The sequence below is a fragment of the Grampus griseus genome (genome assembly GCF_964374135.1).
Source record: "Grampus griseus genome assembly, chromosome: 12".
Taxonomy (NCBI): Eukaryota; Metazoa; Chordata; class Mammalia; order Artiodactyla; family Delphinidae; genus Grampus; species Grampus griseus.
This window is the reverse complement of record NC_139006.1, coordinates 26,408,555-26,435,639: the sequence shown is the minus strand read 5'-3', so window position 1 is coordinate 26,435,639 and position 27,085 is coordinate 26,408,555. Positions and strand designations below refer to the sequence as shown.

The 27,085-nt window shown below is 45.9% G+C and overlaps 1 protein-coding gene across 1 annotated transcript in view; it reads left to right on the top strand.

Moving 5' to 3' along the window:
* Nucleotides 1-13,089: 13,089 nt before the first annotated feature.
* LOC309831260 (uncharacterized protein) overlaps nt 13,090-27,085 on the top strand; it is a 30,905-nt gene continuing 16,909 nt past the window's right edge. Inside the window, exons 1-2 of the mRNA XM_082668304.1 lie at nt 13,090-13,144; nt 18,450-18,631. Of these exons, the coding sequence (XP_082524430.1) occupies nt 18,501-18,631 (131 nt within the window). The 5' untranslated portion in view covers nt 13,090-13,144; nt 18,450-18,500. The remainder of the gene's footprint in view (nt 13,145-18,449; nt 18,632-27,085) is intronic.

Genomic DNA, 27,085 nt, shown 5'->3' with positions numbered 1-27,085 from the left:
ATTTATGATCTACTCTCTTAGTAACTTTCAAGTATATAGCTGGCTTTAGGTAGTATGGACATTTTAACAATATCTATATTCCGATTAATAAACACAAATACCTTTCGATTTATTTGTGCCCTCAGTTTCTTGAATCGAAGCCTTATAGTTTTCAATGTACAGATCCTTCACCACCTTGACTAGATTTATTCCTAAGTACTTTATTGTTTTTGATGCTATTATGAGTGGGATGGTTTTATTTTGTTTTTCAGATATTTCATTGTTAGTGTATAGAAAGGCAACTGATTTCTGTATGTTGATTTTGTATCCTGCAACTTTACTAAATTTGTTGATTAGTTCTAACAGTTTTTGGTGGAGTCTTTAGGACTCTATACATAAGATCATATCATCTGCAAACAAAGACAATTTTACTTATTCCTTTCCAATTTGGAGGCCTTTTCTTTCTTTTTCTTGCCCGATTACTCTGGCTAGGACTTCCAGTACTATGTTGAATAGGAGTGGTGAAAGTAGGCACCCTTGTCTTGTTTCTGATCTTAGAGAAAAAGCTTTCAACCTTTTACCATTGAATTTGATGTTGACTATGGGCTTATCATTTGTGGCCTTTATTATGTTTAGGTATAATCCTTCTGAAAGATCAACGAAATTGGCAACCCTCTTGACCCACTGGTTGTTCAGGAGTGTGTTGTTTAATTTCCACATATTTGTAAATTTTCTAACTTTCCTCCTACTACTGACTTCTAGTTTTATGCCATTGTGATCAGAAAAGATACTTGGTATGATTTCAATCTTCTTAAATGTGCTGAGACTTGTTTTTTGACTTGTCGTATGATCTATCTTGGCGAAATTCTGTGTGCACTTAAGAATGTGTATACTGCTCCTATTTGATGGAATGTTCTGTATATGTCTGCTAAGTCCATTTAAAACTATATTTCAGGTCTAACATTTCCTTATTGCTTTTCTATCTGAATGCTGTAGCCATTGTTGAAAGTAGGGTATTTAAATCCCCTACTATTATTTTATTGTTGTCTATTTCTCTCTGCAGATCTGTTAGTATTTGCTTAATCCTTCTAGCCACTCTATGCCTTTTGATTGGAGAATCTAATCCATTTGCATTTAGAGTAGTTATTGATATGTAAGGACTTACTAGGTAATAGGAATTTTTACGTAATTATAGGTAATGCTATCTTATTCATTGCTTTCTGCCTTTTTTGTAGTTCCCTTGTTCCTTTCTCTCTCTCTTGCCTTTCTTTGTAAATTGATAATTTTCCTTAGTGATATGCATTGATTCTCCTCTCTTTATCTTGTGTGAATCTACAATAGGTTTTTCTGTTGTGGTTACCATGAGGCTTACATAAAACATTTAACAGATATAACAGTCTATTTTGATGCTGATAACAACTGAACTTTGATCACATCCAAAAACTCTACCCTTTTACTGCCCTCCTTTAATATTTTTGATGTCACAATTTACTTCTTTTTAGACAGTGTACTCATTAACTAATTATTTTAACTATAGTAATTTTAATACTCTTGTCCTTTAACCTTTATACTAGAGTTAACTGGTTAACACACAACTGTATTACAGTATTAGAGTATTCTGAATTTGACTGTATACTTTACCAGTGTGCTGTACAGTTTCAAATGTTTTCATGTTGCTAATCAGTATCCTTTAATTTCAGCTTGAAGAACTCCTTTCATCATTTCTTGTAAGGCAGGTCTAGTGGTGATGAACTCCCTCAGCTTTTGTTTGTCTAGGAACATCTTTATCTTTCTTTTTTTTTAATTTATTTATTTTATTTATTTATTTTTGGCTGCGTTGGGTCTTCATCGCTGCGCGTGGGCTTTCTCTAGTTGCGGTGAACAGGGGCTACTCTTCGTTGTGGCAGGCAGGCTTCTCATTGTGGTGGCTTCTCTTGTTGCAGAGCATGGGCTCTAGGCATGCGGGCTTCAGTAGTTGTGGCATGTGGGCTCTAGAGCACAGGCTCAGTAGTTGTGGCACACGGGCTTAGTTGCTCCGTGGCATGTGGGATCTTCCCAGACCAGGGCTTGAACCTGTGTCCCCTCCATTGGCAGGTGGATCCTTAGCCACTGCACCACCAGGGAAGTCCCAACATCTTCATCTTTCCATCATATCTAAAGGACAACTTTGCCAGATATAGAATTCTTGGTTGGCCTTTTTTTCCCCTTTCAGCACTTGAATATATCAGGGAATATATTATCCCACTTTCTTTTGGCCTGTTAGATTTCTGCTGAGAAATCCACTGATAGCCTTATGGGGGTTCCCTTGTAAGTTACAAGCTTCTTTTTGCTTGCTGCTTTTAAGATTCTCTTTATCTTTGATTTTTGATAGTTTAATTATAATGTGTTTTGGAGAATATATCACTGAATTTGTTTGGTGACCTATGACCTTCATTAACTAGCATATCTAAATCTCTCCCCAGATTTGGGTCAGTCTCAGCCATTATTTCTTTAAGTAAACTTTCTACCCCCTTATGCTTTTCTTCTCCTTCTGGGACTCCAATAATTCACATATTGTTTCTCTTGATGCTATCCCATATATCAGGTAGGCTTCCTTCACTCTTTTCATTCTTTTTTCTTTGTTCTCCTCTGACTGGATACTTTCAAAGTTCCTGTCTTCTAATCCACAGATTGTTTCTTCTGCTTGATCCATGCTGCTGTTGGTGCTCTCTGTTTCATTTTTCATTTCAATAACTGAATTCTTCAGCTCCAGAGTTTCTGTTTGGTCACTTTTATGACTTCTTTCTCTTTGCTACCTTGTCATTTTGTTTGTGTATTGTTTTCCTGGTTTCATTGAATTGTCTTTGTGTTTTCTCATAGCTCACTGAACTTCCTTAAAACAGCTATTTTGAATTCTTTATTGGGTAAACCTCAGATCTCCATATTTTGGGATTGGTTACTGGTAGATTATTATGATCCATTGGGGTGTCATGTTTCCTTGATTCTTCATGTTTCTTGAAGTTTTTGCACTGATGTCTTTGCATTTGAAGTAGCAGTCACCTCTTCCAATCTTTACTAGCTCCCTTCAGGAGAAAAATACCTTTTATCAGCCCTGCTAGTGATTCTGAGGCTTTCTCAGACCTTCTATGGATACATCTGCTCCACACTCTTTGCTCCCTCTTGTGGCAGAATTCTTAAGCTTGTACACCTTCTCTCAATCCAGCGACACACCAGGCTGGGTGCTGATAGCCTCCCTTTTTCTTTCCCAAGTGTGGCAGTAAAACTCACGTTTATGTCTCTCTCTGGCCTGCAGATTTGGGCTGGCTTTCTGTGCATGCCCAGTAGTTGTCTGCCAAAGCTCTCTCTTGCCATTGTCATTGGGAGCACACACAGGGAGCCAGCCACAGGATGGGGGTGTAGATGAGGCATGCAGAGTGCTGGGGGTGCCATGAACCAGTTGGGAGAATTTGTGGGTGAGGCATACCTAGCAGCTCATAGGCAGCTTCTTGATGGAGTCTGTGATATGGTTAATAAAGTTCACATACTTTCAGTGCCCTCAAAGAGTCCTATCTGCTGCTCCCCCAGCCTCTTCCCAGCTCCCCAGTCACACAGGCCATGATTCAGTACTCTGGAGGCGGTGGGGGAGAAACAGGCCTCTTTGGCAGCATCTGCACAGTTGGGGAAGCCAGGCACTCCCTCTACACTCTCACTTTTCCCTGCAGGAGAAATCATGGGCAGGGAAGATCTCTCTTGGCCCTAAGCTGTGCCACCTTGGGGAAGCAGTGATGTGGGTAAGTTGAGCTGTCCTCTTACCCTCGCCAATGCATCCAAACTCTTTTTTTTTTTTTTCTCCAGTGCTGTGCTAGAGCTACTCTGCTGGAAATCCAGACTTCCACGAAGACTCTCTCATCTGTGAGTGATTGTGTAAGACAGTGTTCTCCAGGGGCTCCTGGATGAGAGGGGCTAGAGCCAGTTCTCAGGCCACTGAAGGGTCCACAGCCAGAACCAAGGTCTTTTGCCTATTACCTGGTGCACTGCTGTGCAAGACTCCTCCTGCGTCCATTGGTATATGATGCAGGGTTCTACAGTTCCCACAAAGTATCATTTGGGCATGGATGGATGGGTGCCAAATTGTTATTGTTGGGGGGGCACACAAATGAGTGTTGTCATATTTAGCCATGTTGCTGACATCACTCCCTCTTTTCTAATGTAAGTATTTACTGCTATAAGTTTGCCTCTCAACACTGCTTTGGCTGCAAACCACAAATTTTTTTAATGTTTTCATTCTTGTTCAGTTCAATATATTTTTTTAAATTTCCCTTGAGCCTTTGTCTTTCCCCCATTGATTATTTAGAAATATGTTATTTCCCAAGTGTTTGGCGATGTCCGTTATCTTTCCATTATTGATTTCTAGTTTGCTCAACAAATTTTAAATTTATATATATAAAGGTACATATGAACATGTTATAGTGGTTTTTAAAATATGTCCACAAATTCCTTTTTACTTGTGATGGTTAATTTTATGCATCAGTTTGACTGGGTCACAAGGCATCCAGGTATCTGATTAAACATTATTTTGGGTGTGTCTGCAGGGTGTTTCTAAATGGGGTTACCATTTGAATTGGTGGGCCAAAGCAAATTGCCCTCCACAGTGTGGGAGGGCCTCATTCTATCAACTAAAAGCCTGAATAAAACAAAAAACTGAACAAGAAAGAATTTACTCTCTCTGCCTGACAGTCTTAAGCTGGGACATCAGTCTCCTCGTGCCTTAGGACCCAACTGGAACTTACCCCATCAGATCTTCAGACTAAAGCTCTTGGGACTTCCCAGACTCCATGACCACGTGAAACAATTCCATATTGGGCCATGGGAACCCTTGGAAGGTGATTAGATTTAGATGAGGTCATGAGGGTGAGGTCCTCATGATGAGCTTGGTGCCCTTGTAAGCAGAGACCAGACAGCACTCCCTCTCTCGCTCTGTCTGCCATGTGAGGACATAGCAGGACAGCCATCTGTGAGCAGTAGAAGAGGGTTTTCACCAAGAACCCAGTCAGCTGGAACCTTGATCCTGGACTTCCAGCCTCCAGAACTATAAGAAATAAATATCTGTTGTTTCAGCCACCCACCCAGTCTGTGGTATTTTGCTATGGCAGCCCGAGCTGACTGATATAGCTCCTCCTTTCAAGAACTGGACCTCAACTTCCCAGCCCTTCTTTTTCTTTCCTTTTTTTTTTAATGTATATATTTTTTAAATATTTATTTATTTTATTTTTTTGGCTGCGTCAGGTCTTCGTTGCGCCACACGGGCTTCTCTCTAGTTGTGGCAAGTGGGTTTTCTCTCTGTAGTTGTGGTGCTCCAGGGCATGTGGGCTCTGTAGTTTGTGGCACAAGGGCACTCTCATTGAGGCACGTGGGCTCAGTAGTTGTGGCACGCAGGCTTAGATGCCCCGCAGTATGTGGGATCTTAGTTTCCTGACCATGGATTGAACCCACGTCCCCTGCATTGGAAGGCAGATCCTTTACCACTGGACCACCAGGGAAGTCCCTCCCAGCCCTTCTTAGTAACTCACTTTCTGTGAATATAATAAGGCAGAAGTAACCCGTCCCTCTGACACCCGGTTATGAAAGACACTGGGCCTTTCTCCTTCCTCTTCATCTCCATCTCCTTTCATCACTCGCTCTGGGGAAAGATGGCTGCCATGTGGCAGGGACACTGGGCACTACATGGAGGGGCCCATGCAGAGAAGCAGGCTTTCAGCCAACAGCCATGGAGGAACAGGCTGCAGACCCCACACAAGTGAACCTGGAAGCGAATTCGAGGGTCCTGTTGAGTCTCCAGATGACTCAGGCCCTGCTGGCAGTTTAACTGCAACCTCATGACAGATCCCAGGCTCCTGACTCTCAGAACTGTCCGTTAATCCATACTTGTTATTTTCAGGTGCTTAGTTTTGGGGAAATCTGTTACAAAACCACAAATAATACAACTGAATAACTCAGTGACAATTCACGAACCAAACTTACTAATATAATCAACACTCAGATCAAGAAACAGAACAGTAGGGCTTTTCTGGTGGCGCAGTGGTTGGGAGTCTGCCTGCCGATGCAGGGGACGTGAGTTCGTCCCCCGGTCCGGGAGGATCCCACGTGCCGCGGAGCGGCTGGGCCCATGAGCCATGGCCGCTGAGCCTGCGCGTCCGGAGCCTGTGCTCCACAACGGGAGAGGCCACGGCAGTGAGAGACCCTCGTACCGCAGAAAAAAAAAAAAAGAAACAGAACAGTAACAACATCCCTAAAGCCCCCTCTTCTCATTCCCAGTCACAAAACCCACTAAGCACATGTGCCACCCTATCCTTTTACACATAAATTAGTTTTGCCTATTTTGTGTGGCGTCCTACAATATGTACTCTTTTAGGTCTGATTTCTTTTATTCAACATTCTGTGTGATTCCTCCATAATATGGTGTAGAGTTTTAGATCATTTACTTGCATTGTTTACAGCATTCTGTTGTGTGATCAAACTACAATTTATTCATCTGCTCCAGGAGGACACTCCCTTCCATCATTCTCCTTTGCCGTTTCTGAAGACACATGAAGGAACATGCCCTTGCAGTGTTTGGTCAGCTCTCTCTGTACCCTCAGCCAGCAGAGAGCTCAGGGCCCAGTCATCTGTTTCATCTCAAACAGAATCATTGCCTTTTAGTCTAGTCTGGGTGATGCTTTTGCCAACACCACTCTCTCAAAAACTTTCTGGGTGTCTTAGACTGTTTGGGAGGCTATAACAAAATGCCCACAGACTGGGTGGCTTATAAACCACAGAGATTTATTTCTCACGTTTCTGGAGGCTGGAAGCCAGGGTGCCAGCATTGTTGGGTTCTGGTGAAGGCTCTCTCTCGGGCTGTAGACTGCCAAACTCTGGCTGTGTCCTCACAGGGTAGAAGGGATAAGGGAGCCTTCTGAGGCCTCTTTTATTAGGGCACTAACACCTTTCACCCAGGCTCCACCCTTATGACCTCATGACCTCCCAAAAGCCCCACCTCCCACACCATCGTGTTGATGAACTTTGGGGGGACACAGGCATTCAGACCACAGCGGTGGGTTTCCCTTCTGGATTCCTGTGCCACAGTCATGAATCAACTTCACGTGCCGAAAACCACAACCCAAATTCTTTTCACAACATGCCTCTGAGTTTACTTTGAGCAGGGCAGGCTTCTACAGAACCACACTGAGGTACAGCAGTGCTCTTATCCCACCGAAAGGCTCTACCAGAGGCCACCCCAACAAAGTGTGTACAGCTATGCCTTGAGTCGCCGTTTACCCTGATCCTTGTCCTGCTGGCTGAGTTTTGGATATGGATATCTTCCCGAGAGGCTCACATTTGATTATTTGGAAATAGTTTCATTTTCCAATGCTGCAACTTTTGCACTCTCTCCAGGGCTTCTAAATTCAGCTTGCAGATGGATCTGTTCCTTTCTAAGGGCATGCCTTACAGAGTGAAGCTAGAGGCAAGAGTTCATGGTTTCAGTACTTGCCTCATTCTCCTCACCCAGTGATGCCTTATGTTCATTAGATATATTTTCTTTCTTACAAGTTACTGTAGGTTTACTGTAGTTTACTAGGGCTGCCACTAGGGATACCACAGACTGGGTGGTTTAAGAATGAGTTTATTTTCTCACAGCTCTGGAGGCTAGAACTCCAAGATCAAAGTCTCAGCAGGGTTCTCTCTCCTGAGGCCTCTCTCCTTGGCTTGGAGATGACCATCTCCCCGCTGTGTCCTCACATGGTGCTTCCTCTGTGTCTGTGTCCTAATCTCCTCCTCTTATATGGAGCAGGACCCCACCCTAATGACCTAATTTAACTTAATCACCTCTTTAAAGACCCTGTCTTCATATACAGTCACATTCTGAGATACTAGAAGTTAGGACTTCAACACATGAAATTGGGGTGGACACAATTCAACCCATAACATTTACCACAGGTAATTTTGTCAATCATACATTTTCTCAGGGTTGTATAACAGTTTTTCTTTCTTTCTTTCTTTTCCTTCCTTCCTTCCTTTTCTTTTCTTTCTCTCTCTCTCTCTCTCTCTCTCTCTCTCTCTCTCTCTCTCTCTCTCTCTCTCTCTTTCTCTCTTTCTCTCTTTCTCTCTTTCTTTCATATAACAGTTTCTTACTACCCACCACCCGGTCCCAAAGCAATGCCCCATATTTGTTATGGAAGTACATTGTTTCTGGGTACTAACTTCCTTACCACAATAATGCTACGTATTAAACAGCCTCAACATCTGTGGCTTATAACCACAGTTACTTTTTTTCCCTCACTCACTTGTGGGTTGGTTGGGGTTTGGATGAACTTGGCTAATCTTGTGCCAAGGCTTCAGATTGGGCCCAGGTCTTCTCCACGTGCTCCAATCTGAACTTCAGGCTGGAAATGCAGTGGGTACTGGGGACTTGTACTCACGGACACAGCGCAAGTGCTGAAGTGCAAGCCAGACAGCGCAGGGCATTTGAAACCTTTGCTGGTATCATGATGCTAACACTCAGTCCACCAAAGCGAGTCCCAGGGCCATGCCGGGACCCAAGGGGTGAAGGGGTCCCCTTAGCTCATCACAAAGCCACAGCAAGAGGGTGGATGAACAAACCGCTGCAGGGGATTAAGACGTAGGATCGATAATTCAATGTACTACAAATCTAGCCTTTGTGCACCCTTTTCTCAGACGATGCTTGGGTTTTGATATTAGAATACCTTAAATCAATTTATTCCACCCCGACTTACACACTATAGTTTTCATATATTTTAATTCTGATTTTTTTTTTTTTTTTTTGCGGTACGCAGGCCTCTCACTGTCGTGGCCTCTCCCATTGCGGAGCAGAGGCTCCGGACGCGCAGGCTCAGCAGCCATGGCTCACGGGCCCAGCCACTCCGCAGCATGTGGGATCTTCCCGGACCGGGGCATGAACCCATGTCCCCTGCATCAGCAGGTGGACTCTTAACCACTGCACCACCAGGGAAGCCCTGATATGTTTTTAATCCTTGAAGGCATTGTTATTTTTGTGTTACACAGTCGACTTTCATTTAGATTTACCAACACACTCTTCTTGTTGAATTTTATTCTTCCTACATCTCTGATCTTCCAATTAGATATCATTTTATTTTTGTCTAAAGAAAATCCATTAGTATTTCCTTTGGTTAAAGTCTACCAGTAATGGATTTTCTCAGATCTCATTTGTCTGCAAATGTCATAATTTCCCTTTCATTCCTAAAGGAATTTTTTGCTGGATATAAAATCTAGGTTAGCAGTTATTTTACTTTCCCACTTTGAAGATATGATTCTTCTGTGTTCTGGCTTCTATAGTTTGAGAAGTCAGTTCTCAGTTTAATTATTGCTTCTTAGAAAGTGATTTTTTTTTTCAGTATGGCTGCTTTTAAGATTTTTTTTTTTAAGTTTTCAGCAGTTTTACTATGATATGCCTAAGTGTGGTTTGTTTTTTATGAATTATGAATGAAATCTGTAAGGCTTCTGGAACCTGAAGCTTGACGTATTCCATCAATTTTAAGAAGACTTCAAGCCTTTATCTCTTCAGACACTGCTTCTGCCTATTCTCTCCACTTCTAGGACCCCAATTCCATGAAGGTCAGGCTGTCTTACTGTATTATGTATCTTCTACCCTCTTCTCTCTGTGCTTCAGTTTGGGTATATTCTTCTGACCTAACTCCACCTTCATTACTTTTCTCTTTTCAGCTGTGTGTAACCTACCAACAACACTATCCATTGAATTTTCAGTTTCAGTTACATTTTCAGTTCTAGAACGTCCAGTTGGTTCTTCTTTCATAGTTTGCAGGTCAGTGATAAGGTTCTCAATCTTGTCTTTCATCCTCTTACCATATAAAGCATAGCCCTTTAAGTCTTTGTAAAAAGTCTGTTATCTGGACCCGCTGCAGGTCTGTTTGTTACTCTTCGTTTACAGTCATTTATCTTCTCTCCTTGGACATCTGCTTATTCCTGACTGAATGCTGATCACTGCACATGAACAACTGTAGAAATAATTTGAACTCTATCATGAGGTACTCTCTCTCCCGAGAGAACCTATATTTGCCGCTGGCAAGGACTGACATTATTTGAACGGAGTCCCAAACAACCTGGGGTCCAAAATACCACATGAGGGTACCTCCGTGGTGGTTCCCAGACTCCAAACCTTGTCCTCCCAGGGCTGCGAGGGTGTTAAAGGTGCTGCTTCCCTCTTGGCCCTGCTCTGGAACTGGCTAACGCCCCTCAGGAGAAGCATCCCTGATACCCGGATAACCTTGCTCACTTCCTCTGTTTCCTGGATGTTGGCCCAGTTGTCAGTCACCGCCTTGTTGGTTCTCTGCTGCTTTCCGGAAACGGAAGTTCTCCAGGGACGGTTTAATTTCACGTATTGGAAAGCCCGCGAGAACTTGGATTTGGATATGACACGTTTTCTGTGCCCGTTATCGTCTTCTGTTTTTCAGCTCTCCCTTCCTTCCCCCTTCCATAAACGGCCATGTGGTGCTGGGGCTGAGGCTCTGAAACCCGCTGGCAGATGTACAGTCGGCCTCCGCCTAGGGGCGCTGGAAGGCGCCTGCGGGCTCTGATCCCAGAGGCATCGCCCCAGCCCCACCTCTTCACCAGGCAGAGCAGTCTTCCCGCCCAAGAGGCTGAAGCCAGGCTGCAGTTTCTCCAAGACTTGCAGAACCAGCCTCAACGCACCTCCTCCTCCGAGGTCTGTATCCCAGCCTCTGGGGACCCCTCCTCTAGGATTGGAAACTCTGGCCCCAGCCGTCCACCTCCTCCCCTCAGGGGCTGAGTTCCAGCTCTGCAGACCCTTCTTCAAAGATGCAATGTTTCCAGGTTCTTCCCATTCACCCCGAGCTCTGGGGGCATGGCCCTTCCTACACCTGCCCCTCCACCACCACCTGGGTTCTGGTCCTACCCTTCCAGCTCTCCCTTACCTCTTGTTTACATTGTGTTCCCTCTGTTCAAGCAGCTGGTGTGGTTTCTGTCACCGGGCTGGATTCTGACGGACAGAATTCCCAACCTTCCCTCCTCTAGTCTCATTTTATTCACTGACAACAACATGATTAGATATTTTGGACCCACTTAGAATGTTACGCCAAGGCTTTACTATACTGTTACATTTTGCATTTCTAGAATGTCTATTTGGTTCTTTTTCAAATCTGCTTGGTCATTCTTTACAGTTTCTTTCCCACGTGTATTTTTAAGTTTGCCATTTAGCTCTTTAAATACATTAAATATAGTAATTTAAAGTCTGTGATGAGTTCATTTTCTCACCCTCTGTGACAGTATCTGTCTCTTGGTTTTCCTTGTTCTTTCTTGTGGTGACTTGTTTCCTTGAGTGTTTTTTTAAAATTTTATTATTATTTTTTAACATGAGCTTATTTTCCTTAGAGTTTTATTTGTAGGATGGAGGTCTGCAAGAATAACTGTAGGATAGCTACAATTTGCCTTTTGCTTATGAGTGAAGTTAGGTTCTTATTTTTCATGTTTAAGAATCAGTCGTATTTCTTTTCTATGCATTATTTTTTCATGTTTTTGACCATTTTTCTATTTGGTTGTTGACCTTATTGAGTTGTGGGAGCTCATCATTTCTATTGTGAAGATGGGAAATCATCACAAAGGATTTAAAGATTTTTTTCAGGATTACTTGGCAAGTTACCAGCAGTGAGGTTATTAGAATCCTTTTCAAATCAGACGTTTAGTTCCTTTACACGGAAAGACACTGGGCGAGGTCCTGACTTATTAACAATCCTGTCATTTTGCTTAACTACAATTTTCCTAAAATTCCTTTCTTCTAGGTTGTACATTTTTAGTTTTGATCTCCAAAAGCCCTGGGGGTGGGAGGAGGGGTGGGGTGGGGGGAAGGGTGGGGATTTAGGGAATGAAATACTACAAATACTAAAGACTTTATATAGTGTTCGGGGTGAAGGGTGCTTGGGATCATAGGCATTACTGCCAAAATAGAGAGATTTGGGAAATGTAGTACTACCCACAGTCAGAGTCCATATTGTTAGCTGATGAGGCTGCAGACGTGGAACCTGCAGTCTGCAGAGGTCTCGGCTAACACTGGAAAGAGATTTAATTTGAAAGTGAATAGTCTGTTTTCTTCTTTAACATATTTTTGGCTGCTAGATTGTGAAGCTGTTGTGCAAATAATTGCACCATCACTGTGTTATTCACGGTGTCCTATTCATTTCTTAAAATTACCGGGGAGCAAGGCGGAGCGCAGAGGAGATCGGTTACCCCGAGCGTGGGAACGCAGACAGCTCAGGCCTCCCCTTTCCTGACGAACATCTTGTATGCAGCCGAGCCACCTGTGTGCAAAACACCTTCAAAAGGTGCCTCGGGAAACAATGACCGCTGGGCGAACCAGGTGTGCTTTCCGTGCCGGACCTGCCACTACAGATGTGCAGCCACCGGCCACCCAGGTGACCGTCGCGCCTTCGGTGGCCCACCTGCTGCTTTGCGACCTCTCAGCTCTCCGCACCGATGTTCTGACCCAACAGTGTCCAGAAATGTTTACATGCAAAGCCAGGAAAGATGTTTAGGAGCGCCTTGCATGTAAACACATCACACGTAATTCCGAGACTCCTTTCTTGGTGTTTTTGGCCCACCTGTGCTTGAATTTTAAAAATGCCCCTGAACTCAACTGTCCAGACCTTCCCCCTCTGCCCTTTCTCTGCACATGGAGGGCTCAAGGGAAGGGCGCCGGAACTGGGCTTCTCCCGCATGGAACCCCGTCACTCGGGGAACTTGCTGAGTGCAGCCCGTGCCTAGTCTGTCCGCGCGCACCTGACCTGGGCACGGCCAGGAGTCGGCCCGAGACCCCTTCACCTTCCCGCGCACACCTGCCGGGGGTCAACGCGGGACCCCCTTCACCTTCCCTGGGCACCGGCGGGGCAGCGCAGACTCGTTCCTGCTCGGGGGACTGAGAGGACCGGCAGCCACACCCGGGATTATTTTTCGCAGACCCCCCGCCCCCACCCCGGGCGGCCGGCGGAGGGAGCGCGGGCGGAGGGAGCGCGGGAAGAGTCGTCGCGGCGTGCTCCAATCAGTGCGCATGCGCGCCCCAATTAGTACGCATGCGCGTCTCCGGTGGGGGCTCCGCCCCTCCCTGTCCGCCGGCTTGTGCGCTTCTCTCAGGACCTTCCAGGTGAGATCCGGGAGCTGCGCGGGAATGGGTCGCGCTCGGTCCTTCGGCCGCGTCCCAGCCGCCTGAGGGTCCCAGAGGGCACCGCCGACCCCAGACCCCAGCCCGGTGCGGTGGGGGCGCGGGTGCCGCGCGTGCGGGCCGCCCGGCGTTCGCGGGCTAGAAAACCCCCGGGGCTCAGACTTGGACGCGGGCGGAGGACGAAGGTCCGACCACATGTCGCCTCCCGGTGCGCGGACAGCGGGGGCTGCTCGGCCCTCGGGCCCGAGTGTCCTTCCCGGGCTTCGCGCTCCTCCCTGGGTGGGGGCGGCGCCGACTCTGTCCCTGGGTTTCGTTCTCCGGCCTTGCCCCGGGTCCCTGCCGAGCACCCGGGCAGAGGCGTTTTCCCAGAGGACAGCCGTCCGCTTCAAGTCCCTTGGTGAGCGGCCCCGTCGCCCCGGGGTGAGGATGCGGGGCCCCGGGAAGACCCTCTCGCCGCCCCCCCACATGTCCTCCAGCACCTTCTCTGCAGCCCCCACGCTGGCCCGTGAGCCTCGGCACGTGCTGCTGCCTCTTTGCAAAACACGCTCCCCCCTCGCCCCCTCTTTCCCAGCCACCAGCTGCTTAGCCTCTGGTTTCTGCTCAGACGACGCCCCCGCCCCAGGCCGGCCCTGACCTTCAGGGTGAGGGGCCCCCTCTCCGCGCCCGTGCTCTGGGGGCTTCCCTGAGGACGCCCCATCCCGTAGTGTGGTCGCTGCTCTCCCTCGGGCCTGCGAGCACAGGAACCCACTGCCCGGGGCCAAGCAGGCCCTCAGATCCGTGAAGGAGTGAAAGCGATTTCCTAATAAGATGTTTGGATAGTCGGTGACCGATCAGGTATCACGAGGACTGTCTGGTGACGCGGTTCGTGGGCTTTTCCGGGCCCCCAGCTTGCTCCCCTGGGGCCCTTCACCCCACCTGATCGTTCCCCAGACCAAAAATCCTTTAAGAGAGTGGACATCGGTTCTCCAGTTGTACAATATTAGGAAGTGGAGGATGTAGACTTGTGACTATAAAATATCAGTTCTATTCGTTTAAACTGTGTTTCCTCTAGATCTTGGTTTCTGTGTCACCTATAGAAAAATAATTCTAGATACTTTACAGGTGATATAATTGTAACAATATTTTTTTTCTGTTTTTAAATTTAGTTTGTTCCACATGATTTTCTCCAGAGGAAAAACAATACTTTTATAACGGTCGGTGGGGAAACAAATACATGTGCAGGAACCGTTACTCTATGGTCAGCTTCTCCAGAGCGCAGTGGGCAGAGGCCACACGTGTTACGTCTCTTGCATCCTAATAAGGTGTTCCCTCCACTTGGGTTTCAGACAGTGGCGAGTTATTTTGCTTTATTTATCCTGTCACCCTAGTTTGGAGGGGCGGACTGGTGCTGCAGAAACATTTCTCGTAAGTACTATCTGAACTTAAAACAAAATCAGATACCTGAGTTTGAAGGCGGTTGCTGTTTGTGATATCCGAGAACGGCAAAAAAACTGAACGGCTAAGAACTGGGTATGCCTTGATTCACAAGAAGACTGGCTGGACCGTTCAGTGGCAGAAAATTTCTGTTCAGAGCTCCAAGAATTCTCTCCCGGCTGAGTCAGGAAGCAGCTGCTGGTGTGTGAGTTTTGAAACGTGGCACAGATCCCCCACAGAGGCATACAGACTGGTCCCTCAGGGTCTGATATTGGAGCTCAGAGATGATGCTCTTAACAGACGCGGACCTGACCAAGGGAACCCGTGAAGTTTCAGGAGCCCGACAGTCTCTGGTCTTGATTAGCGCCTCTGGGCGCGGCTGGGACTTCACAGCACCCGGCGGGGCCACCTCGGGTGGAAATCCGAGTCTCTGCGCTGTGGCGTTGCCTCCAGAGGAAGCTGAGAACCAGTCTTCTAGAGGTTAGTCATTATTCATAGTTAGAGAGGTTGATGTTCGAAGCCTTTTTCACATGGGGTCTGAGCTTGAACTGAAGACGTTGAGCATCCAAGTGTGCTGGCAGGGCTCTGGGGAGGACATGTCTGCCCAGAACACGCTTGGTTTATGTTGCTGCCTCGCTTTTCAGATTCTTTTTCTTTTTCTTTTTCTTTTATTTATTTATTTATTATACAGCAGGTTCTTATTAGTTATTTTATACATACCAGTGTATATATGTCAATCCCAGTCTCCCAATTCATCCCACCACCCCACCCCACCCCGCACTTTCCCCCCTTGGTGTCCATACGTTTGTTCTCTCCATCTGTGTCTCTATTTCTGCCACTTTTCAGATTCTAAGACGCACAACAGTGGGTTTACTGTGTCCTAGAATTGTTGTTCTACGTTTATATGAAGCTTTTTGTAAGGTCTTGTGTAAGCTGTTAAATTTTACCTGTTGGCGGACTGATTGTCCTTATACTGGAGGTAGACGCTGGGCTGATCATTTGCGTCTGACTTTCTTGTTTACAAAGTGAGTGTGTGGCAGGTGAGTGACCGAGTATCAGATGGATTAGAGTCAGGCATCTTTGGAAAAACAATTTTAAATGTTCAAGATCCCCAAACCGCACATGCTTCCCAGTGCTCTTTGAGTTTTGTTGGGTCGGTGGAGGTGTCATGTCCCACGTGATCTTAGCCAAGCTTCCCCAGGCTCCTCAGCGTCCTGTAGCTGGGGCAGAAGTATTTGGAACAGACTTTAAAGTAATATGTGTGCATGGAAGAATTGTCCCAAATAAAAAGTATGAATGGAAACTGTGCAACCAGGGGGGGTCTCTCTCCCCATCAGAAACGGTTAAGGAAAGCATTATATTTTCAAAAAAATGATTAAAAGAATTACAGTAAAAATATTCTCCTGGCCTTTGCTTTTGTAACTTAACACGGTTTGAAGATTTCTTTTGAAATCACATATTGTACTGGGACTTCCCTGGCGGTCCAGTGGTCAAGACTCTGCACTTCCAATTCCAGGAGCGTGGATTCGATCCCTGGTCGGGGAACTAAGATCCCACATGCCGCACGGTGTGGCCAAGGGGGGGAAAAAATCACATACAGATCCCAGCATGTATTTGACAGAATTGCTTACTAACATCCCCTGGGATGGTAGTTGTTGGCTCCCTGTCACCCCGTCCTGGAAATGTGTCCTCGCCTCCCTGCTCGTCCTGATTTTTCTTTCCCTTGCTGCTTCACCTCCTTCTCTGCTTTTAGCCTGTTCATTTTCTTCTGCCACCTCTCTTGCTGGAGGCCCGCTGCACCTTCTGTGCAGGGGAGGTGACCATCCCCCTGGGCTGGCTGAGGAATGGCGCCACGGAGCTGGGATGGCGAAGTTCAGGGGCAAAATTAGAATCCAAGCAGATCTTGACAGCCTGGGATCCAAGTAGATGACATTTAACAGGGATAAATATAGGGTCTTATGCATTGGTTTTAAAATAGAGAAAACTTACTGTGGTGTAATTTGAGAGAAGTCTGTAATGCACTAAAAATGTAACTTTTAAACTATCCTGAACTAACCTAGTCCTAAAATTTAGGTAAGTTCCAGAAAAGACCTTAGTATCACCGTTTTTTCATAGGCCCTCATTTACAGAGCTTCCTCTAACATAGGAAAAGGCTTGCTAATAAGTTTGAAATATATTTTCTTAAACTGCATATTTTCTTGACTGCCTAGAACAAGTAACCTCTCTACCAATTAATTATATAACATCCGTGTTCTGGGCCCTGGGATCGGCAGTGAGTGAGCCTGGGGAGGAGACAGACGCAGAAGGAACAGGCCCAGAGGTGACAGCCCAGGTGTTGACCCTGTGGGGCGTCTGGCTCTTTGACACGAGAAGCTAGTGTTGTCACCAGCGACTTGTGTGAGCACAGCTGCGGCCCTGCCGGCCAGACTGCGGTCCCTTCAGTAGAGCAGCCACAGGACAGTCAGATGCGCAGTTGCTTTTATGTTTTCCTCAGCGTCAGATTCGAATTTGGGTTCGTTTCATCGCAGGTCTAGAGAACCGAAAGGATTGTGAGAGTGCCTTTTTTTTTTTTTAATTTTTGGCTGCACCACACAGCATGTGGGATTTAAGTTCCCCGACCAGAGATCGAACCTGTGCCCCCTGCATTGGAAGGCAGAGTCCCAACCACTGGACTGCTGGGGAGGTCCCTTGTCTACTTTTATTAACTCTGATACGGGCTGTTTAAATGTGTAACTTGGTTACCTACCAGACTGATTATTCTGGGAATCAGAGTCCTTGGTTATTTCTACTGACTAATGGAAAACCGCATCTCGGGACTCTTTTTGCACGTGGAGTAAAACTCAGGGGTATCTGGTACTCTGTGTGGGGTTGTGCTGTGTTTAGCATCCCGGGCCCCAGCCCTCAGGGTTCTCGAGTCGTTGGAGTTAAAGTTGTCCCTGCCTGTCTCCAGAGACTGCAGGATCCCACCCGGCTAGAACCACCGTCTTCATTTGTTCTGGTTCTAATGGTCTCTGGCTAATTTTTGCGTCCATGGTTCCCAGATGTTAAGACACCATCTTATGTTTGTGAGGTACTGGACTTTTCCCACTGCCACGAATGTGTGTATAAGCTCTTACGTGAGGAACTGGACTCAAATCACTAATTTTTTTAATATATGTATTTTTTAATTTATTTATTTTATTATTTTTGGCTGCATTGGGTCTTTGTTGCTGCGTGCGGGCTTTCTCTAGTTGCCTTGAGCGGGGGATACTCTTCCTTGCGGTGCACGGGCTTCTCATTGTGGTGGCTTCTCTTGTTGCAGAACACAGGCTCTAGGCGCCTGGGCTTCAGTAGTTGTGGCTCGCGGGCTCTAGAGCGCAGGCTCAGTAGTTGTGGCGCACAGGCTTAGTTGCTCTGACGCATGTGGGATCATCCCAGACCTGGACTTGAACCATGTCACCTGCATTGGCAGGCGGATTCTTAACCACTGCACCACCAGGGAAGCCCCAAGGAAGTAGATTTAGACATTGTGACATGCAGGGGAATGCTTTAAGCAAAAGCTCTTGGGAGGGTCTTTGTTATTGCTTCCTTTGGGGAAGCCAGTTTCTGGGCCCGTCCCCAAGGCCTCCTTCCCTCCGGCTCACCATGGTCATGACCGGGCTCCTCCCTACTGCTGTCATCCTTACTCCTGTGCGTTCCCGTGTGTTCAGCCCCTCAGGGTTGCGGGCTTCTGGAAGCCTGTCGCTGCTGTGCTGGCTGTACCTGTTAAAGGCATAGAGACGCATGTTCTCATTGGCCTCCAGTAGTCACTTGCTGTGATCCCTTATCTGGTCTAGATCTGATCTGTTTCAGAGAGGAAAAACTTACTTTAATCAAATGCTTCTTTTCTGTTTAGCTCCAAAACCTGGGACTTAATCCAGCTGACGCTGGCTTCAGCATACTGACCATGGGACCTGGCAGGATTCCATGTGCCCAGGACGAGCCGGCACAGGTGGTGAACGCTGGCATGAGTGACCCACGGCACCTGCTGCACGGCCAGTCTGCAGACAGAGCCACCGTGCATCCAGCCTCTGGAAGGTACTCCTGACAGATGTTCAGAAAGTCATTTACCTCACTGCTTTGTTACCTTTTATATTGAACAAGCGTCACACACTCACAGCAAAGTGTCATCAATAGCATTAAACTCAAGAAGTTTTAGCAGAAGCTGTGTCTTGCGCGTCCTGTTCAGTAAGAGGCCCTGAGCTTGGGTGCCCTCACCCCTATGTCCAGATGCATGCGAGGGAGGGAGCGCCATGCCTCGCCCTGCAGGCACTCTTGACCTCAGAGGGGAAGGTTGGGTGATGGGGGGGAGGGAGGTTGTCCAGGCAGCTTGGAGTGTGCATCCAGATCCTGCTTCACTTGGGAAATGTGCCAATGACGGGGCCGTCAGGCATTAGTAGAATTTCACTTCCCTGGACTTGGGGTCTCAGGTGCTTGAAATCTAGTTACTCTGAGGACATAGAATCTTTCCCTACTGCCAGGATTCAGGAACTGAAAGGATTATGTATATACTGGGCTTGCTAGTGTTTTACGTGAAACCTTTATCCTTACTTTGAAAAGTGAAAGCACTTTCTGGACCTAAAATTTGTGAAGGCCAAATATTAGCTTTGCGTTGCTTCTATTTTTTTACAGAAAGAGGGTCTACTTGGTCATTTCAGTAGGTAGAGGGACATCTGGAAGTGAAGACCTTTCTGTTCAAAAAGAAATAGCTGAATAACTTTTATTTGAAATGATCTTTTGTCTGTTATCAGCTCTATTTCTTGTCACTATTTTTTTGAACATGTAGTGTAAGCATTGTAAACTGTTTTAAGTTTAATTGAAGTTATTAAACTTCCTGAACTCTTAATGATACTTTTGGCTCCTCTGCGTTTTCTGTTTTTACAGTATTGTCGAGAGACCCTGTCTAGTGTGCTGTTTGCTGCCTGGTGTGCTCCACGGGTCTCGCGATGCCCAGCCTGTTGGTCTCCTGGGCCCTTTAACATGTGGCTCTCCTGGGGTGTGGGCATGGGGGCAGAGAGAACACGGCATCTGCATGTTGTCCGTCCCTCCAGCCAGAGACCACCAGGAGCACCATGGAGGGTGGGCCTGGGTAGGAGGGTGTTAAGAAGAAGCTTTGATGGGATCTGGGCTTCCGTTGGGTAGTCTGGGGGACAGTCTAAGGAAGCCAGAGTTTGCTGTAGCTTGGACGCTGTCAGAGAGGGGAGTGATTCTCTGATTGGGCATCTCAGGAACCCTCCCTATGGCGGTGGTGGGGTGCGGTGGGGGCAGACTGGAGAGTGTGAAGCTGGGATGGGTGAAGAGACAGCAGCCACTCATTTTAGCCAAGCGGGGCCTCTTTGTGTTTCAGGGGAGGCACAGTGACTTGGTTGTCATCTGTGCTTGGATCACGCCCTGAAGTGGGCTTCCCATCTCACTGCATCTCGGTCCCCGGGGGCTCTGTGAGTAGCTCCCATTCTGGGAGGGCAGCGTGGCCCGCCTCCAGCTGCCCGGCTGCTCCTCTTCTCTCCGTGTTCACATGAGCTGCTGCAGCTGGAACCACGTGCGGCGCTGTTTTCTTTTTCTTTCTTTTTTTTTTTTTTTTGCTGTTTTCTTTTGCACAAGGAAGCGTGAGGCGGTAGGACCAATATGATGTCATTTTAAGGCTTTTCTCCTGTTCTTACTGCAACCCTGTGGCCACAGGAGGATCCTGGACCCTGTAGTACATGTTGCTGGCAAATGGAGGCCACACCAAAGTGAGCAAAGTTGTCTTTAAAAAAGTATTTTTTTAAATACAAGGTAGCATTACACAGGTAACTGAATTACACTGTTACTGTTTCACAAGCCCGGGCTGTTCCATGGGGGCTGGTGTGAACTTGTGGGGGTGGGGGTCTGAGCCTGAACGATCACGGGCGCCCATGTTGGCTGAGGGCTCGTGGGGGAACAGGGTTCTTTCTTGTTTTCGGCAACGCCACGCTGCATGCAGGATCTTAGTTCCCCGACTAGGGATCGAACCCACGTCCCCTGCTGTGGAAGCACGGAGCCCTAACCACTAGACGGCCGGGGAAGTCCATCGGGCTCTTGTTTAAAAGCTCTGCTTTGCAGCCCGCTCCCACCTGGTTGAGAGTTCCTTCTGGAGCCGTCCGAGCAGACTCGCTCACCCTGGGCCCTTCAGACCGTCCACTGATGGATTCTTGGTGGATATTTTCAGAGATGCATTTTCACCCTTGACCCAAAGAGCCTGAAGTCGGGTAGAATCCCTCACTGCTGCTGTTTTCATGGAATATTAATACTCTGCCTGCGGGATCAGCAGACTTAGACCCCAAGCTAAGGGTGGTTTTTATATTTTTAAAGAGTTGTAAACACAAAACATGAATGTGTGACTGGGGTCTTCGTGCCCCTAGTTTGTGACTTTGTATCACGGCCCAAGTGTGATATTCCTGCTGTTATTAGGAAACACTGTCCTCTGAGCATTCGTGTGTGCTTCTCTTCACAAATGTTACCTCTTTCCCTTCATTTTTAGAGGCACGTGGGGTGCAGGCTGCTGCCAGCCAAGCAGGTGGCCGGGCTCAGGTGGGCGCGCAGGGCAGTGGATGGCGCCCCCTTGTGGCGGGACCCCTTCACCGCCAGGACCTCAGTCCTGAGGTTGATTCCCAAAGGGGTTTGGTCCTTGTTTTGTTTTTTGTTGTGATGCTAGATAGTTTGTACTGCATGTAAAACAAGTTATTTTTAGCCAGTCTGAGGACAGCTTGACCAGGTTTCCAGCTGGAGGATGTTTCCCCTGAGCCTGGGCTGTTTGACCCCAGAAGGCAGCCCTATCCTGGAGTTGCACTTGCAGCCCAGCCTTTGTTTCTGTGTCTGACTACTTTATGCAGGTGGAATTTAAAGGCCATAAAATTGCTTTATTCTTTTTTTCTTTTTTTAAATGACTGCCACACCCTGGGCATCACACCACAGAAGTGATTTTTTTAAATTAATCAATTTATTTATTTATTTATGTTAGTCTGTGTTGCATCTTCGTTGCTGTGCGCGGGCTTTCTCTAGTTGCAGCGCGCAGGCTTCTCATTGCAGTGGCTTCTCTCATTGTGGAGCATAGGTTCTAGGTGCACGGGCTTCAGTAGTTGTGGCACATGGGCTCAATAGTTGTGGCTCGCAGGCTCTAGAGCACAGGCTCAGTAGTTGTGGTGCACCGGCTTAGTTGCACCGTGGCATGTGGGATCTTCCTGGACCAGGGATCGAACCTGTGTCCCCTGGATTGGCAGGCAGATTCTTAACCACTGCGCCACCAGGGAAGTCCTTCAACATATTTTCTAACGTGAGTATAAATACTGACACACTTTTACACTCTTCTGAGAAGGAGGTAATGCCTAGGAGGCTCTTGTCAATATTTAGAAGTTAACGTGGTTAATTACTACTCGAGACATTTTCTTTTTCCTCTTAATCAGATTCGCTGTAAGTAGTACATCTTAAAGTAATAGAAAGATACAGAATTAAGAGTGTAGAACCTGTCTTTCTAATTTTTAATTTATCTTTCTCTAATCTCCCTCACATTAAATACTAGCTGGGAAGACGCTTCAGATCCTTAATATTGAGACAAAGAGTAAAGCGAAGTCTCAGACAATGGTGGAAAGGGGGATTTATGGAAATGGGTCTTTGCGAGCACCGTTGCCCTGGTGACAGAGACCACAGTCTACCCCGGAGCATGAGGTGACTCCGAGCCCACCAAGATGTTGGATGGACACGCCGGTCTCATGGGGCACTGGGCCATCCACTGCCGTATGGGTGAATACCCAGAGGGACTGCTCCTCTTGGCATCTCGGCCCGGGTGAGCTTTGGCTGCCTTCAGAGCCTGGCCTAACAGACCATCAAGGCCTAATATTTAAGTTGGTGTAGGTGTAAGGCAGGAGAAGTAGGTCCCAGACTGAAAGAAGTAGAGGTTACAAAGAAATCCAAACTTTGGATCATATAGGTATTTATTTATTTATTTAATATTTATTTATTTGGTTACACTGGGTCTTAGTTGTAGCAGGCGGGCTCCTTAGTTATGGCTCCAGGGCTCCTTAGTTGCAGCTCATGGACTCCTTAGTTGTGGAATGCAAACTCTTAGTTGCGGCATGCACATGGGATCTAGTTCTCTGACCAGGGATGGAACCCGGGCCCCCTGCATTGGGAGCATGGAGTCTTATCCACTGCGCCACCAGGGAAGTCCCGGATCATATAAGTATTTAAATGCAACTTTGCCTCATCAGCTATTGTATCCCATCAGGTTACTAATATTAAATCTATAAATTATTTCTGGCACAGTTTTAAGAAGTGAATTGTTGAGGATTTTTAGTAGAACTACTTAGAACCTATAAGTTTATAGGATGAAGTTTGGGGGTCTCTATTTTAAGAGTTTTAGTGGAATGTTGCTAACCCATGTCCTTTTATAATGAAAACAGCAACTGTCTGCCACGGTTTCTTTTTTCATTCCTAATCCAGTCCTCAGATATTAGACAACCGTAGGGTGTTTGGTCTTAGATTGTTATTAGCCAATCTGGGCCATTGATCGGTCTTCCATAGCCCAGTAGAGAAGGTGGGGCTGCAGGATTTTAGTACTTAGCCAACTGTCAGACATTTGAAGAGAGTGCTGCGGGGGTGTCAGATGATACCCTAAGTCAGGGAGGGCCCACAGTAGAGGGGGCCTTAAAGCTGCATTTGGCCAGCTGTAAAAGTTCACTTTGAGAGGAAAATGTGTGAAAAGGCATGGAACTGGAAGAGTGTTGCTCCTTCTGGGAGGTTGTGGTCCTCCACTATGACTGTACCTGTAGGGAGTATAAGAAGCAGCTAGCGGGCAAAGCAGGAGAGATGGGGGTGCTCTGTCCTGCAGGCAGTGGGGATTCTGCTGCAGTTTCTAAAGTGAGAGTCCCGTGATTCATCCTCCCTCTTGCAGTGGGTGATGTTGAGATGGGCCACTGTGAGACTGGAGGCCGAGAGGCTAGTTGACGGGCAGATATCAGAATAAAGCCACGCAGCATGATGTGGGGCAGAGACTGAAGGAGAGAGGTGAGGAGTGAACAGAGATGGAAGGAATACTTCTCTCTACCTTGGGAGTCTCTGTGTGCTTTAGCTGAAGGTGGTGGTGTTGCAGATGAACAGGAGAGGCGAGACTTCAGATTTTAGAGGTGAAGTGGCTAGGACTTGGTGCTGGGCTGGGCGTCTGCTGTCGGGGAGAGGAGAGTGAGATGGTGGCCTGGCGTTTGCCTCAGAAGAGTTGGGGTACCTGGGGTCTAACCCTTCATCTGTGATGTACGGACAAGTTTTTCTTCCTGGGTGACCTGGGGGTTCTTTGATGTAATTTAAGGGATTTACTTAGAGTCACAGAACCTTCCAGTGAGAGGTCCTATAGCCTCAGTTATTTCTGGTTGTCGGGGCTGAGGGTGAAGCTGGAGTGGCAGCGTATTTGTGGGAAACCTCACATCATATCTGGGATAATGGACATTCCCATTGCCCCTACCCATGAAATGACATGTCAGGGATTGTTTGGGTCTGATTGCCAAGGCTTACGTGAAAGGAATAATTTTATACCAGGACATTTTCTATGGTGCATCATCTATTACCTTGAATTACTATCTACCCTTGGCTTCCCTCTGAAAGGATTTGGATGTTGCTGGCCCTTATGATGGGCAGAGGGTGCAAAAAAATTAAAAAGCGGTTGTGGAATGAGATGTTCATAGGGGGGCTTTCAAAAGCTTCAGCATATTTTGGGGAATCTAGAAGGCCTTGTGCATGCACAGGGCTGTGCACACGTCCAAGAGAGAACTGACAAGGCCCTGAGCTCTCACCTCTGGCTGACCTCGAGGCTATGCACAAGGAAGAAGTGTAGACTGGAGGCCAAGGCAGAATTGGAAACTGCCTTCCAGGGCACTGAAGACATGTTTCAGCACACGCAGAGCCTCTCAGTAAAGGCTGAGACTCAAGGCATTTAAGTAATCTCTTTCAGCTCATTAACTGGCCACTAAGCTAATTGAGTAGAGACTTAACTGACCACATATGACAAATAACACAAACTTTACAAAATTAGTTCAAGAAATTTGCTAAACCAGCAAACAGCAGCAATAAGCTCAGGTAAGGCAGGGAGTGTCTGATTTCCAGAGTTGTCACATCATAGCATTTAAAATGTCTAGTTTTTCAGGAAAAAAAATTACAAAATATGCAAAGAAGCAAAGCATATTCAGGGGAAAAAAAGCAGTCAGTAGAAACTGTTCTGAGGAAGCCCAGACATTAGAGTTACTTTTTAAAAGACTTTAAATCAGGGGACTTCCCTGACGGTCCAGTGGTTAAGACTCCACGCTCCCAATGCAGGGGGCATGGATTCAATCCCTGGTTGGGGAACTAAGATCCCGCATGCCACATGGCGTGGCCAAACAAACAAACAAAAAAAGACTAAATCAGCTATTTTAAATATGTTTAAATAACTAATGGAAACCATATCTAAAAAACTAAAGTATGAGACCAACGTCTCACCACATAGATCATTAGCAATAAAGAACTAGGAAGTATTAAAAAAAAAAAAAAGAAAACGCCAAAGCCTCATAGATCTGTGGACCATCAAGTGGGCCAACAGACGTAATGGGAGTCCCAGACGGAAGAAAGAATATTTAAAGAAATAATGGCCAAAACGTGCCAAATTTGATTTTTAAAAAACCCACTCATGTACATAACCAGGAGGCTCAAAGAAATCCACACCCAGACATATCACAGTTAAACCATCAAAAGGCAGAGAATCATGAAAGCAGCAAAGAGAAGCAAACCAGTCTTGTACAATGGTCTCAATAAGATGAACAACTGGTTTCTCATCAGAAAGCATGGTGGGATGAGATATTCAGAGTGCTTTGAAAAAAAGACTGCCTAGTGGGAAGCAGCTGCATAGCACAGGGAGATCAGCTCGGTGCTTTGTGACCACCAAGAAGGGTGGGAGGGAGACATGAGGCAGGAGATATGGGGATATATGTATACGTATAGCTGATTCACTTTGTTATACAGCAGAAACTAACATAACATTGTAAAGCAATTATACGCCAATAAAGATGTTAAAAAAAAAAAAAAGACTGTCAAGCAGAAATTCTGTATCCAGCAAATCTATCCTTTAAATATTGAAGGGGAAATTAAGGCATTCCCAGGTAAACAAAAACTGAGAGAATTTGTCTCTAACAGATCTGCTTTGTAGGAAATACTAAAGAGAATCCTTCAGGTGGAAATGAAAAGACACAAGTAAGAGCTTGACCCACATGAAGAAATAAAGAGTCCTGATATATAAGTATCTAGATAGGTAAATGTACAAGACCATAAATGTAATTTTTGTTTATAACTCTTTTTCCTCCTGTCTGTGTTAAAAGACAACTACATTGAACAATAATTATAAATCTGTGTTGATACGTATATAAAGTACATAAAGATGTAATTTGTATGACAGTACTAGTACAAAGGAGGGAGGAGGCACAGAGCTATACAGGAGCAAAGGTTTTGTGTGCTGTTGAAATGATATTGGTATGAATCCAAATCAAATTATGAGGTTAATTGTAATACTAAGGCAACCACTAAGGAGATAACTAAAAATAGTAGAAGAAATAACAAGGTAATTGAAATGACACATTGGAAAATGCCTATTTAACACAAAAGAAGGCAGTAATGAAAGAATAAAGAAACAAAAAAGATGTAAGACATGAAGAAAACAAATAACAAAATGGCAGAAGTAAATCTTACCTTATTGATAGTTGTATTAAATGGATCAAACACTCTGATAAAAAGGCAGAAATTGGCAAGTATTTTTTAAAACAACATGATCCAACTGTATGCTGTCTACAGGAGACAAACTTTAAATTCAAAGACACAATAGGGAGTTCCCTGGTGGCCTAGTGGTTAGGATTCCAGGCTTTCACTGCTGTGGCCCAGGTTCAATCCCAGGTTGAAGAAGTTCCCGAAAGCCCCACGGTGCGGCCAAAAAGCAAAACAGAAACAAACAAACGAGCAATAAATAAATAAATAAATTCAAGGACACAATATATTGAAAGTAAAAGGATGGGAAAGATATACCATGCAAACTGTACTCTGAAGAGAGCTGGATTGGCCATATTAATATCAGATAAAATAGACATTAAAATAAAAATTACTACTAAAAACTTATACATGAGTGTTCATAGCTGCACTGTTCATTCTAGCCAAAAAGTGGAAACAGTACAAATGTCCATCAGCTGCTAAATACATAAATAAAATGTATGTCCATACAATGGAATATTAATTTGATGGTAAAAGGAAATGAAGTACTGATGTATGCTATACCATGATTAACCTTGGACATATTAAGCTAAGGGAAAGATGTACGATTCCACTTAGATGAGATGTTCATAATAGTTATCTATAGAGACAGAAAATAGGTGAGTAGTTGCTTAGACTTGGGGTGGAGTGTGAAGGTCGGTTGGAGATTGACAGCCAATGAGGTTCCTCTTAAGTGATGAAAGTGTTGAAAATTATATT